The sequence below is a fragment of the Protopterus annectens genome, chromosome 7.part0 (assembly GCF_019279795.1).
Source record: "Protopterus annectens isolate FY-2018-M chromosome 7.part0, PAN1.0, whole genome shotgun sequence".
In the NCBI taxonomy this organism is placed as follows: domain Eukaryota; kingdom Metazoa; phylum Chordata; order Ceratodontiformes; family Protopteridae; genus Protopterus; species Protopterus annectens.
The window spans coordinates 925,837,323-925,852,951 of NC_056739.1; the positions used below are offsets into that span (position 1 = coordinate 925,837,323).

Genomic DNA, 15,629 nt, shown 5'->3' on the forward strand with positions numbered 1-15,629 from the left:
TGAATTGTTCATTGTTTGTGATACCTCTACATCTTTTCTGCTGCATAAAAAAAAAAAAACAAGATTCGAGTGACCACTTCGCTTTAGCTGCTTATTCGTGGGTGTGATGCACCGTATTGGATATTTGTGGAAAGAGGGAGCACTGTTATACATATTACCATCACAAGCACCAATTTATTTGTTCTTTAATTCTTTTATTTATTCTTGCATGCATGCATATACGTATTTATAACCATGGCTGCAACACTAGTACCATCTAATTCACAAACTTTATATTGTGCACAGCAATGATATTGCCCAATCTTAGGGCATGATTTACACAATTAAAATGCAGAGAGCATACAAGTGCGTGCTTAAATTTGTAACAGCATGGTACATACACAAGGTTTGAGTGTGTACCTATAAAATCATTTAAAGTCTTCCTCTCCGCCACATCTAGATTCAGATGTGTGGATATTTAAAGGCCACTTCTTAAAAAGGCATTCCATCGCAACTCTCCCGGAATGCAGCACGTACTCTAGGAAGGTACTGTGAACGGCAATGCTTCCAAATGGAAATCTGACACATCTCATGGAAACTGCAGAATGCTCCCCAGCACTGTCTCTTTAAGTGCATGGGAGCGCGCGCTGTCTCTCCTCCCGCGCCCCCTCCCCCAGCTGCTCCCTCTCGGTCTCTCTCTCTCTCTCTCTCTCTCTCTCTCTCTCTCTCGCTGCATGTTTTAAAGTCACTGCCAGGCTCAGGCTCACATGTTACTTCCTGTATGGAAGAATGGAAAGCTTCCAGCTCCCCACTAACCATTCCTCAGCAGCAGTAACAGCAGCCTTTAGTACAACAGGCTTAACTTTCAGTATGGAGTGAGGGTTTTGTTGCTGCTATTACAAATCTTGGATCATGCCTCATCCCAGAAAATTTAAGAAACTGCTTGCGAGAAGGACAGTATAATTCGGAACTTCTCCGCCTTGAAGCAGCTGCCGAAGTTAGGAAATTCCTGTAACTAGCTCAGCATCTGGACTGCTTCGAAAGGCCCTGTGGTTGTGGAAATCAGCTTGGATCTTTCTGCATTGGCTTCCTTTATTGTGTTTTTTTTTTTTGGGGAACTCAGAACTTGATTCAACAAGTTTTATCTCTTTTTCCCATGTGCATATTGACATGCAGAGGTTTTTGGAACCGTGTTGGTGGATTTGTTTTTTTACTCTTTCAGACTGTGCGTTCTATGTGGCTCACGGTTATCCCGGTAAGTTTGTGGTAGTCGTTGTGCTGGTTGTGTTAATAGCATTTGTGTTGCTTGTCTTCAGTGCACAGTCGAATGCTGGTGCTGGATTGGATTATATTGCTGTTCCTAAGGCAGTGCTATTCAGTGCAATGTACTGGTACTGAGATCAGAGTATGTCTTATCTGCTATTTACTGATACCTGGATCTTGCTGACATGTTTGTGTTTATAGGCTGATTAAAATTACATAATGTTTTTATGCAAGGATAAAAGTGCTTTGTTGATTTATTGGTGCATTTTTTTTCTGAAATAGTCTTAACACGGAGGAGGGGTGGATGCTGCCAGCACATCTTGTCAGACCCCAGACCAGGAGGGAGGGGAGCAGGATTTCTGTGAGATCAGGAGAATGTTGTAAAATGTCCCACATGCAAGAAACTTGCAGTCGCTTTTGGGAATCCCATTTTCTTGCCCCGCCCATCTCTCACTTCACCCGTGGAAGTCCAAGGCGTGATTTGCTGTATCCCGCGCGGAGCGTTGTAAACGTTGACCCGCTGCTTTCCCTCCTGCACGGACGCGAGGAAGCCTGCATGGTCCTGCTCTCGAGAATGCCGAAATGTTTTCTATTTCTTCACAGATGCACGGTGACCGTGTTGAGTCTGTCGACATTTTCTCGCCAGTGTTTTTTTTTTTTTTCGGCGGGAGGGGGGCAGACCCCGATCCTTTATTTCACCATACATAAACGTGGTGCAGCTATTTCCCATAGGCTCGCTTTTTCCGTTATGAATTTGGTTGGTAATGAGATTTTAAACTTAATGTATTAAACACGTTTGACCTTTTTGTGGACACCTTAAATGCGAGTTAACCCGCGTAAAAGTAGAAGTTCGGATGTCAAGGGGTGTGAGAAGCGATTAAACGTCGCCCAGAAAAGCGCACAGGGAATTGGCGTATATTTTCAAGGGATCCGGGAACTGTATTGTCTTTTACCGCAGTTGTTATCGAAGTGGGACTGGGGCAGATGCCACCCAGATTTGGCGTCTGATGTACTGAATTGGGCAACTGTGCACTTATTAGACTTGGGAGGGGGGTGCATTCCTCAGAATTTAGATTCTGATCTCCATCAACAGACTGACATCGTTTCCCGTGGACATATTTTGTTAAATTTCCAGTAGTCCTATTTTCTAAAACTACATAGAACAATCTTGTTTTACTGTAATTTTTTAAATACTTGAATTTACACTAGCTGCAATTAAAGCCTAATGAGGTCTACAAGTGATATATACTGACATAAACGGGACGATGTCAGTATAATACAAGTGAGGGAGCATATAGCGGCGTTTATTTTCTTTTGGCACTGTACAGGGTCTGTCCACCTCATAATCCAGGAATTATGCTGCTAATGTCAAATAGCAAATACACACGTGCATTTGGCAGTGGTAGCTAAGTTGGCGGTGCAAGTTGTGTATATTTTATTGGAAGTTTTTCAAGACATTTTGCAGTACATTGTGACTTTGTTTGGTCACTCTTTACTGTCCGTGTAATTATTTGTAAATGACCTCTTGCAAAGGGAGTTTTCTATGTTCCCAGCGCTTTATTCCGTTTTAGACTTGAAGTTTTGGACACACTAGTGGCGGGTACCTACTATTATGTACACAGTCTGTATCTGTTTGAAATATATGCATATTGTGATTATTTCTGTAATCCCACCCCGTGGCGGTCCATTCCTGGTACTGTGTACTTTCCTGGTTACTAGTATTTAAAAGGTAGGGCTTTAACTGGCAAGGAGAAGGGTTAAACCTCTCCATGATCCATCTGTTTGAAATTCTGCAGTTCTCGGGAAAGCAGCATTTATCTCCTTTGTATCGATTTCTTCTCGATTTCAGCCCTCGGAGTAGAGCTCCCTTTGCCTTGCTGTGATATATATTGTACTGTAATTACATTTCGGAGGCAGGCTTGGGGAGCACATCAGGAAAACAAGCTCTGATGGGGCTTTAATATGACAGCATCCAAAGCAGCCCGGATTTATATTGATGGAACCGGGCCCTATTGAATTTGCATTATTGCTTGATGTAAGGCAATCAATTCTGTTTGTATATGGTTTTTATCTGCTGATTCCAGACTTTTTTGTATAGAGTGGTTGCAGAGGCGTATCGTGCTCATATTAATCACTTATTAAATACAGACAGTTTACATAAATTAAAAAAACGTTCGATATTTTTCACCGCTTTTGTGAGCATCGGTCAGATATCGGCCCTTTGCAAGCAGTGGTAAATGTCATTTTGCTTGCATTGTGATAGGAATGATAATTTGTACGTGAACACAGCGTACCCAAACAAGACATATTGTTTATTATTATTATGGCGCTATGTCTTTTTAGAAATTTATCGAATATATTTCGAAGGTACTGCTCAGTAGTTTGCCGGACTAATCTTCAATATCCTCATTTGGAAAACAATGTCTCATATTTAGAAGTAGACCTGGGTTACTTCACTCTTTTGCTGGGGAAATGTTATTGCTTTCATAATTTTTATACATTTATGTCTCAGATGGTGGATCTGAGTGCTTCTATGGTTAAATTTTTTTATTCTGTGAAATAAAATTACATAAAATTATTTTGTGTTGTCTGTTTTTTATTAATGAATTAAGAATTGTGACCACTGGCTAAACATGAGGGTAACTAACAAATTCCTCATGGACGAATTGATGAATGAAACTGTGAATGCCCAGTGAAGGGGGAATATAGTTCATAGCCATCCCAGCTAACACTCCATATTCCCCAGGAGAAATTGCAGAACCCTGAATAGCAGTTACTTTCATTTGGGGGGGGGGGGGGGTAATACTGGTAAAGAGTCAGTTGATTGCAGATCGCCACCACTGATTGCATTCTTTCACTTAGTAAAGTATAGCTGTAATAAATGTGTGGCAGTTTTTTTTTCTAATAAGATCAAGTGATACAAAAATGTTTACGCTTTCGTGTTGATTTATTGCTGCCTTATTTCAGAAGGCTAGAACTGAGGTAGTTGCAGCTTACTGTACGGGTTCTGTTCTTGTAATTAAATCAGTTACCTTCCCAATTCAGTAATGACTTCCTTTTGTAAAGCAACCCCAGTAACATATATATTTTTCAGTTTCTGGTTGATTTCTGTTTTCTTAGGGAGCTTGTCATGTGTATTTGCTTTTTAATAAATCATAACTTAACAGGTGTGATTGGGGAGCAGCAGCAATTGTTAGTGTGTTGGAATTTTACTCACAAAAGACACAGTGATGGTTACTGAAAAAATATGATCTCTAAGCCTGCCATTTTCCAGAGCTGTGCCATTACAATTTGTTAGGATCATTCTGAAAACAGAGATGCATAGTGAAATGTGTAGTTTGTTAGCATGTTATGCAAACTGCTTCATGTGAAATGCTTGTCTGCCTGCTATCTGTTGACTTTACTGTGCTTAAAGTTCTCTGCTACCCACAATTTACTGATCCTTAAATGTGCAAACTTGCTTACAAACCTTAAGCTGGAAGTCTGGTGTTGCTTCTGAGGGAGGTTATCATGTTGTAAACATTTCAGTAGCTCATTTTGTACCTGCTGCTCTTTGCCTTTATTGATTTGCAGAATTAAGATTTGTTTTGGAAATGGTGTGAGTTGCTTAGGTATTGGATACAGATGCAGCCAAAGGATTTCCATGCTGTCTGCTCCCCTGGGTGTTTTCATTCTTTTTTCCCCCTTGTTGGTTTTGCTGCCATTCTGTGTACTGTTTCTGAAGAAATGCTGATTTATTTATTTTTTCTTTATTGACTTGACTATAAGGGTTCAGTTTGTATTCGAATTGCATAGTTCAGCATTTGAGAAAGTACAGTTGCATTGTAGATGTGCACATAACAGGATCACATTTAAGTTGGAATAAGCCACACGTGTGTGTCAGTCTTCATGCATAGAGCTTTCAATTTCAACAGCTGGATGTTGCTCTAGCCGTGTACTATTGTTATAGGACAGTGAGGCTATAAAGGAGAACAGCTCTAATGACTGCAGTGGTTAAAACTGTTTTGAACTGCAATACCGGTTACAAAACTGAAAATGTAATTATTCAAAAAAATAGAAAACTTGCATATGTTTAGGTAGGAGCTGCAGCCATGAAGCAACACTAGTCGACTATCAATAGATTGGTTATGAGGCGAAGGGACTGTAAACTCGAATATGGAGCAATATAAAAAAAAGCTAGGGGCTACTTAGCTTGGCTATACAGTAGATATTTTTGTAGAGTTTGCCAGAACAAGTTTGCACACTAACTGGGGAGGGGGCTGTCTTGCAGTGATGATGATGTCATTAGTATCTACCTTTGCAGTGTATTATCACACAGCTGTATTGTATGTTGCAAGAATCAATGCTGCAGCATCCATATGTATCCTAAATAGAAGATTCCACAGTTAAGTTTATAGTGCTCCCTGAAGAACTGCATGTGTCTGTTTCTGATCCTGCACTGCATCTTGATTGGTCATCAAGTTTGCAATGTTTTGTATATGATTGCATATCTGTATTGGAATTACTGTTGAGAGTATGCAGCCCCGAAGAAGGCTTGAACTTTAACCTTCCCAGGTGTCTCTCATTGAGTTACCTTAACAGAAAACTGTGCTGTTCGTCAACCACTTTAGAAGGGTTGTTTTTGGTTGCTGAATGATCCATCCATCTTTTCTTTGGGATTGGGAACCAGGCGACTGATTAGTTTCCTGGCATAGTATGTCTTTACGTAATACCATTAACCCTGAGTATCTCATTTAGCACAAAAATCTTTTTTGCGCTTGGTGTAGAACGTCAAGGACGTGTTAGACAAAGTAGAACTTGGCTCGAAATGGCTGAATAATCCTGTAGTATTCTGTATTGAGTAGTATAGCATCATCCTGTGTAAAGTATAATATACTTTTAACTGTCAAAGATTACATTATGAAAACCCATAAATAATTGCATGGAGATAAAGCTGATGAAATTCAGAGGTGTCATCAGTACAGTATGTTTAATGCAGACTATTCTCAGTGACATGGCACTTTACTAAATCCTTTAACTTGTCTTGGAGTTCAGGCACTGATTTGATTTTTAATGGAAAAATTGATTAAAACAATGGGGAGAGCATTGCACTGCATGTATTTCTTTTGAAGGTTTGATTTCTCCTAGCGTAATTGAAGTGACAATTTTTTTTTTTTTTTTTTTTTTAAGTAAAGGGTGCTGGTAAGAATGATGTCTATACCATTTGCCAGCTTGTCATCTTTAAAACCATATATTGTAGGTTGCCGATATCTAAAACATTTTGGATTTGAAGTTTGAAGAGGGACTTTCTACACATTTTTTATGCAGGTGATCTTTATGGTATTGTAAGACCTTTTCACCCGTAATACAAAAGGGGGATGGGTCTACTGTTTTAGACATCCATCTTAATTTTGTAGAAATGCAACGGATAACTAATGTTCTAAAGATGTGAAATAAATGTTGCAAATGAAGACTTCAGTATGGTTGACTCTGATGTATGCTGTTTTTAAGATTTTAAAGCATATTTTCAGTTAAGTTGCACTATAAAAAAGTTAACTATCTCGGCATCGGGTTGTAGTTAATGTATCCAAATTATGTTATGCTGCTGTTTTAGACCAGGTTTGTGAAGGCAATAACTTTTAGTAAGTGGTAGGTATATAGTGCATACTGCAAAATAATACATTTTTATTGCTGTGTGACCCTGTGTATGTTAGCAGTGGGCTACATTAATGCATTAAGAACAAATTGTGCTTAAAAGCTAAGGTTAGTCTTGGGTGGTGAGATGAACGAACCAAACCTTAATACCTCTGTACTGACATTCTCAGTCTGGAGTGTGTTTTTCTTTTCTTGTCATAGACCATAACTTTTCAATTGTCCCCGAGTTTTAAGTATGTCCCTGATTTTGACTCAACTTTTAGTTCTTTCGCAAAACTGGTCACTTTTGGAGAAACATTGGTGAATAACACTTAATAAATAATGACAGGGTAAGAGTTATAGCCTTCATTTTCTTCAGAAAATGTGTATTAATTCACATTTCTTTATTCTGCCAATGTTTCAATATGATGGTATTAATATTTTAATAGCCCCTAACTATTTCTGGATTTGTCCCTGATTGGTTAAGAGCCATGTCACAGACTGATTTTTGTGGAAGAGGAGACCCTCTAAACACAAATTAGTTCATTTATATAAGTAAACTAGGGGAAACCTTGCATACTATCCTTGGCTCATTTTGACTCGTATAGTATGCTTTTCAGATGGCTGTCTTTACCCCATTTTAGACCTTCCTTCCTTTTATTAACTTGGAAGGGTATCTTTCACTGTCTAAGAACATACTTGATTTTTTTCCCCCTTTGGAAAGCAGAATGTCAGTCCGTCACAGTTTTTATGGCAAGGGCATGCTTTATTGTCAGAATGACAATTTGAGCTTTTCTTTGTCGGGTAGATGTTTTGCAGTAGGCAGATATGTAAGAGGACCGGTTTATGCATTGTTCTCCTGTATGTACAAGAAAAAGGAAGTTTTGTTTCCTTTTTAGACCTCTACATTACATGGAAGTGTTTTTCTTCTCTGCGCATCTTTTTAATGGCACTGAGTATTTGAGTTCTTGCAGATTTTTTGTGATGTAGCTTTTTTTTTTTTTTTTTTTTTTTTGTAATCCATTATTTGTAAGGTGTGGTGGGAATGTAGCACTGTTGTGCAGTAACATGCAAGACCACAGCATTTTAATATTACTAGTTCCAGGAACTGGGTGTCTGTATATTTTGAACGTGTGAGTTAAGCATTTTTGGAGAATGTTGTGAAACTAGCTTTTCATAGCAGTGGCTGTCATAGGTGTGTGCTAGGCTAATGGCCCTGGGGCCTTTACAAGCCTAGGCATAGGATTACTGTGGCATAGTGCCACCCGACCTTAGTTCCCAGTGCCCCTGTTGAGTAGAGCCACGGAGTTATCCCCAGGGTGAATTTTCTGTTACCCATCCACTCATCAAAATCTCTCTTGAAGAGGGTCAGCGAGGTGACAAGTATGGGAAGTCTGTTCCATAGCATAGGCAGTCTCTGGGTTATGAACCTGTCCTCCAGTACGTTCTGTTAATTGTGGTAATGAGGTTGAGGTCTCCTATTTTTTTTTTTCTTTTGAAGTTTGACTAAGAGAATGTTTGGAAGATTTGGTTGCCATTATAGTGACATTTCATAGGTTGGTACTAGGCTGGTACTAGGCTATCAGCCCTAAGGCCTATACAAGCCTAGCCATAACAATTCCCTGGCTATTTCTTCCCACACTATTTACTTCCCTGGACCCCTGTCTAGCAGGGCGACTGACGTGATCCGGGGTGAATTTCCTTTCTCCCATCCAATCGTTAAGGTTCCTTTTGAAGAGGGCCAAAGAAACCAAAAAAAAAATTATTTTTTCTCTTTACACTTTTTTTTTTTTTTTTTACTTTTGGCTGATTCTTAAACTGGAATCCAGAAGTGGATAGATGCTGTAGGCACAGAAGAGGTTTCAAGGTTCCTATCGGGAGGCAAGAAAGTTGTACAGAAAGCACTTTTTTTTTTTTACCATTAAACTTTAATTTCCCTTTTTCATACATATTTTCAACGGCCAGGACCTTGTCCTGTTTTCCAGCACCTAATTCCGCTTCCTAAGGCAGGATCCCAGGTGGTGATGTCCTACCCCTGTTTCCTTGTTTTGCAGACTTTGGTGTGTGTGTTTTTGAATGACCTAATAATATAACGCATCATCCTCTCTTGAGGAGTTTGCAATAGCTCCTTACTGTCTGTGCACTAGTTCTGCAGGAATCTAATGTCATCGAAGACCTCTTCTCATACTAGGTTTCAATGCATTTCTTTGTAGTGTTGAGTGTGAGAGGGTTTAAGGTAGTGATTGTATCAAAACCCAACACCATTCTTCAAGGAAAGTAAGCTCTTTTCCCAGGTCACTTTCCGGTGCCTAGGTTTGTCTGTGCCGTTGACCTAAATACATCAATTCATTCTCTAAAGAAATGCAGCTTGACTTGCTGAAACTGCATAGTGTATATAAATAACATTTGTTTGAGTGTAAATTGGTGCATATTGTGTAATGTTGACACATTATGTTCTGGTACTTGAAATTGTTGGTTTAAAGGCAGATAACAATATTCATGAGATTTAATATCCCATGTGATCCACCTTGTGTCTGTAAATGTTACCTTGACTGTGTTCTGTAAATTTAGACACATGGAGTATGCTTAGTTGTGCCCAGCTAGGGGTTCGGGTGTGCCTTGTCGAATGGGTTAGAAGTTATGTATCTAAGAGGCACAGTTCTGCATTTCATGTGATAAAATGTATTTCTGAAAATGTCTGGCTAGCAAGAACAATCTCTCGGATATGCCTGGTTCAGCTGTGTGGTCATGTGAATAGAGTGAACATCGCAACATCATTCATCAAACTGGATATATTCATGACCAGGGAAAACCATGTCATTCTGCCCTGATTTTAGTTTCCTCCACCTTACTTGCAGATATGGCAAACCACTTCCATGAAACACAAGACGATAGCTTGGAGTGTGGCCGTATTTTTCCTCGGTGCGGACATGTTTCTCTGAGAATAACATGGACTTTGGCTATCTTGAAGTATTGTTAGGATGCTGTACATGTCCTTGCTGGAGGCAGGGATGTGTGTTTGGGGGTAACCGGTTGTGGACTGTACTTCCTTTTTATGATTGAAGCAACTGTACTGGAATCCAAAGTTGGTGGTCAAGTAGTGAAGACTACCAAAACTTAGCCAAACTTGTAGTTTAACAAATATACATTTGAGTTTATTCTAATAATTTTATTAAATGATTAAACCCACTAGGCACAAATATTCATCATTATATGTATTTTTTTTCTTTTGTGTGTGTGTGGGGGGCCTTGCTCAGTTACATTTGAGCCCTAAACAACACAATATAAATACACTAACATCTCATTAAATCTGTCCAGTAAGCTACCAGGTACATTTGCCATGAATTTTCTTTATATTTCTTAATAACAAGTATAATGTTGATAAATGTTCAATGGCTCTGGGATGAAAAATGGAAATGTTACCTTTTGAACACAAAAATGAGAGGGACTAAAGCTGAGTGGAGTACATTTTATTGCAGGTAGTTCAAAGAAAGCATATGATTACAGTTGAAATACTTATATTAAATGCAGTTGTTACCCAAGCTACAGTTTCATTTTATTTGCATTAGAATATAGCTTCAATCTTGTTTCTTGCCATCAGTAGGAGAAATTTTGATGAGTGCATCTGTCGGCAGTCCATCTCATCATAACTTATTTTTAGGGAGCAATTACCCTTCTCATTAAAAATTTAAAAGTGGTGATCATGCTTTGTAGGTCTGTTTTGGCAGAATTGAGAGGTTATAAATCCCCAGAATTGTGAGGGGTAATATAAACAAAAATTTTGGCTACTGTTTTAGGTAGCATTCTGTATGTGGTGTCTGTGCACTTCCTAGTTTTAATATTCATATCTATTAAAACATACATACTTTCCTCTCCAGTTTCCTTAGATTTCTTGATTGGTAACTTTGCTGCAACTGTGGCGTCACCAAACCAAGTATTTTGATAAAAGTATGGCTTTGTTTTAATGGTCATTTTAAGAATGAATAGTGGGATGGTTTTCCAACATTCATTACAAACTAAAGGGGTGTAAAGTGTTTGTTTATATTTTGTCAGTTTGGTGGGTGTGCATGTGTATGCATGCTTAAACATTCTTGTGTGTGTGTGAAAAGAGTTGAATGCATTAACATGTGTTTTACTAATCTGTTAATGGAGCAGTGTAGCTGGGAAGGGGGGAACGACACTACATGATTTTTCAGATAGGATGGTTGTTTTCAGTAGCCACTGAGTTCTGTGGCAATAACTGTTGGCCCAAGTAGGAGGCGGCAGGTAACCTAGAATCTTGAATAATCATCTATTTTTTGAACTTGGCCTGTTGCCTGCAGGATAGTGTAGGTACAATTTTGCCACTGACTTGGGTTCAAGAATGCTTCAAGAAGATTGAAGGTTTGTGGAAATGTAAGATGACCCCCCCCCCCCCCCACCAATGTCTCTTGTTTAGAGTGATAAAAGTTTGATAATTTTCTATTTATTGTTCAAAATCATAGGTTATTTTCCATGTTGGAACTGATCATCACACAACTGTTTAAATTTTGAAAAGCTATGCCGTCATCAAACTTGACTGAAGTCACTGGAATTCTAGTATTGGTTGTTGATGTTACTGGCAGCACATTTTGGGTTGGTGTGACATGACAGTATTTGATCTTAAAATATATTTATTTTAGCAGATCAAATGCTTTCTGTTCTTTTTTTACAGTATCATCCTTAAAGTTGTTAACTTGCCATTTTTAGCAAACCTATTTTTGTATTGCCAGATGGAGAGTTGTATAAAAGCTTTAACTTTGTAAGGATCTAGTGACACTTGTTTTTCTGAAAATACAAACCCATTTAATTGTAGTACATATTAACGTTTCTCAGTTTTAATTTATTTTATCCATGTTAAGTACTTTCTCATTTTCTTGTTTACTCAAGTATAATATCATTGCATTAATGTTTTCCTTTGTGTCCCTCGGATATATTGTATGAATTGCTTCATTTAGCCTTTTATACCCTACAAGACCAGTGTTAAGGTACAGTAATCCTTCTGTCCGATGGCTTAATTCATGGGTGTTATCCATGGTAGATGTTAAATGTCTTTATTTTTATAGCCTTGTTTGCCACTCATGGAGTAACCATCAATTAGTGTGATACAGGCCCTGTTTTATTTTGTGTCTTTCTTTCTTTCCTCAGCCACTTGCTAAATTGAAAATGGTGTTTGGGAAGATGTGTTTGCTTGCAAATGTTAGTTTTCCTGTACTATTGAATGAATATTTGTAATAATTGTATACCTCATATGACTATATGTAGTAGGATAACTGGGTGGACAACTCCATCTGCCTTCCAAAAATGGACATTTGCTGTGGTTGTAGGTTCTGTTCAGACAAGGGAAGCAAAGTTGTATGCAAGTACTGGCTATTTCTCTCTTTGTCAGAGGCTTTAATTTATTATATTAAGTGATGCACCTAAACACGTTGGTATTTTCACTTCACTAGTCATAATTTTTCTGATGTATCCAGTTTTGTGATTTTTGTCGATTCTTCAATTTATCAGTTATTTCTGAAACCTTGTTGTACATGTTGAATATTCTGAAGTGTTTATATTCATGTAGCCTCACTTTTCTAAAACTGTTAGTCTGGTATCAGGATTACATTTCTTGCAAGTTATGTGGCATCCATTTTGCAGGACACAGTATTTGAGTCAGTTATTTTTGTCTTCACTTTTGTAGCATTGACTTTTTTTCTCCTTTTGGATTCTTTTATTTTTTTTCAAATTTTTATGCAGCTTTGTGCCATTTCACTGTATTACTACATTGAGTCAGTTTTCAATTCTGAGTAGGCATACATTGTCTTATGGCTTTTCCCGGTTAGGGGTCGCCACAGCGGAACTCCGGTCCGCTAATGATTGGCAGTAGATTTTCACGTGCTGGCTTGCCGGGCCTAACGCACAGCCTTCAACGATTGTAATCCTAGTAAATTCAAAACTTTGCAAGGACTTCCAATCTTGCAGTCCAGCAGATACTTTTCTCTCTTGTAGCATTTCTATGTTTTTAAAGTAGCAAATTTAACATTCTTCTTTGGCTGAAAGTTTGTCGTGCCAGTGATTTTGTATTAACCTAAGCCTTATCAGCACCTTGTATGTTTTGCTTCCAGTCACAAATGGCAGTAAGACTTTTCGTCCTCCTGCATCAGTAGTTAATTGTCAAATATTTTCATAGCTGTAGAACATTGTTTCCCTGTGTAGTTGAGCACAAGCCTAGAATGCTGCAGTCTGGACATTTACAATGTATTTTTGCAGTAAGGTGTTGGCCTCTGGTTATATATTTTCGAATATATATAATTTTTTTTTTTTTTTTTTTTCAGAATACCTGGCTGACCTCTCACCCTGCCCCCAGCCTTTTTTTTTTTTTGTTTTGTTTTTCTTTTTCAGGAGTTGAAGGGATTATAGTTGTGCAGAAGGGGGTCTTCATTCTGGAAACTGACATAAGTCCCAAAAATATTGGGCACACCCCTGCTTCCAGACTTCTTTTCTCTAGATGATCTAGGCAATGCTTATCGCAGGGAGTATCAAAATAGGAAGGTGCGTCTGTGTGTGTTGAAGAGCAATAACTCTCACTTTGAATTTGGGGAGGCTCTCATTTTAATGTTCTCTTATACAGTATAATTTGTTTTCTCATGCATTTGCCTGTATATTCCTTTTTGTAAATTACATCTACAGTCATTTAGTTCTTGTATGTTTATCTTTCCTGATTTAGACATTTTGACACAACAGCTAATGACTTTAAATGGACTGTTCATAAAAATCTAAATATTTAAAAATAATTTTTGGCTCCTGCCATTTTTCGTGGTGTTATGTCTGCATAAATCAGTTTTCACTCCCAGAAGGTAAATTATTAGAGCCTGCATGCATTTAAATTTCAAGATCCTTGTGGCTGTTAAAGGTAACAGAAAATCAATCAACCTGGTTAGTAATTTACAGATATAACTAGGAACCAGCACAACATTCTAGAGTTGCATAATATTTATAAATTAATACTATTGTTATGTAGAAACTGCCCTTTTTGAAGAAGACATTACTCTTAAAATTTATTTGCAAGCTGAGTAAGACATGGAGACAACTGCTTTTCTAGAGTCAGACAGAATCTATGGTGTTGCGATGACCGTTGCATCCTGATGAATTCAACTATGACCTCTTGGTGATGCACCTGTGTGTGAATGATTTAACTGTTCCAGCCAAAGAGAGATTCAGAAAGATGTGACTACCTTGGTCACATGCAAAACAAGGGCAGAGAAGATGCTGGTTTTCTGAGGAATATTTTACAATTGTGTAAATTTGTGCCTTGATTCGGAAATAAAATATTGGCTATAATACACAGGTTGAGTTGCTGTTTTCATTTGGAGTGGGGAAGGGGGGTCTACAGTATTTCCTGTCTGGTATGAGACTGTTGTCAAACCTACTTGCCTTGCCAAGGATGGGGCTGCATCTCTCCTACCAGGGGAGGGGGTCTACAGTATTTCCTGTCTGGTATGAGACTGTTGACAAACCTACTTGCCTTGCCAAGGATGGGGCTGCATCTCTCCTACCAGGGTTTCTAGCCAAGATATATGCTGCCCCCTTATGCGTTTAGGTAGAGTCAAGTATTCTAAACATTCTGAGCCAGCAAATCTTAATTCAGACTGTCGCTGTTTATCCCTAAAAGATGCCAAAACTCGAGGCCTACCTGCAGCTCTAACAAACACACATAGTGTAGTTAGGGGAACATTATCTCTGTACAGTAATGATACTCGCCTTTTTTTTTTTCCTGGATTCAGTTTCTGTCATGCTTTCAGATATAAAGTCAGTTGCTGGGAGTTAGTTTTTTTTTCCAGAGACTCCTCCATCTCATGGCAAAGTTATAATCCAATATTTCAACCTTTGGGTAGTTCAAGTCACCATAAACAAGGGTACATGCTACTTAATTGTGAGCTGAACTCCCCCTTGAACTACAGTAACAGTCTCAACACCCTGACATGCATATGAACCTAATTGATTTTCAGTTATCTAGCAATAAAACTGTTTCATCTGCACTACAACTAATGCTTCCTCAACTTAAACTGTAAACCTCCTCAACAGTTAAACATAAAATGGGATAGAATATATTGTGTTGTGTTAATAATGTGGCCTCCACTTGTCAAGTTCTGTGGGTATCATCTTGATAAACTCGGATTTATGGTCCGATTCGGTCATATAAAGTTGGCAGTAATTCCTCATGCTGATAACACCGGGAACAAAACTGTGGCAACTAAACTCCCCATTAGATAAAATGAGGAAGTACTCTGCTTTAAACTAGTGGAAGTCCAAAATATCATAAGCAGAGTAAATGCCAGAAAAGTAGCTAGCCGTGACAACATTCAAGGAAGAGTGTTCAGAGAATGCTTTACTCAGCTGTCAACGGTACTTGTGGACATTTTCAACATATTTCTGAGCCAGTCCAAGTACCAAGGTGATAGTACCCCTACCAAAGAAATCACAGCCAGCCTAAATGAACACTGTCCAGTTGCTGTAACCTCGACAGTGATGAAATGCTTTGTGGCTGATCAAGGACCACCTATCTGCAAACCTACCAGCATCACTAGATCCTCTTCAATTTGCCTACAGGGTCAACTGCTGTACAACAGATGCCATCTTATTTGCCTTTCATGAATCCTTGGCACATCTGTAATGCAAGGACGCTATTCATCTTTTTTGTTATTTATTTTATTTTTTTTAGCTCCACCTTTAATACTGGTGTCCCTCAACACCTGACTGAGAAGCTTGTCCAT

The 15,629-nt window shown here is 38.5% G+C and overlaps 1 protein-coding gene across 1 annotated transcript in view; it reads left to right on the forward strand.

Annotated features, from left to right (window-relative positions):
* Nucleotides 1-707: 707 nt before the first annotated feature.
* PTPRG (protein tyrosine phosphatase receptor type G) overlaps nucleotides 708-15,629 on the forward strand; it is a 3,415,981-nt gene continuing 3,401,059 nt past the window's right edge. Inside the window, exon 1 of the mRNA XM_044077514.1 lies at nucleotides 708-1,234. Coding sequence (XP_043933449.1) covers nucleotides 1,150-1,234 — 85 coding nt within the window. The 5' untranslated portion in view covers nucleotides 708-1,149. The remainder of the gene's footprint in view (nucleotides 1,235-15,629) is intronic.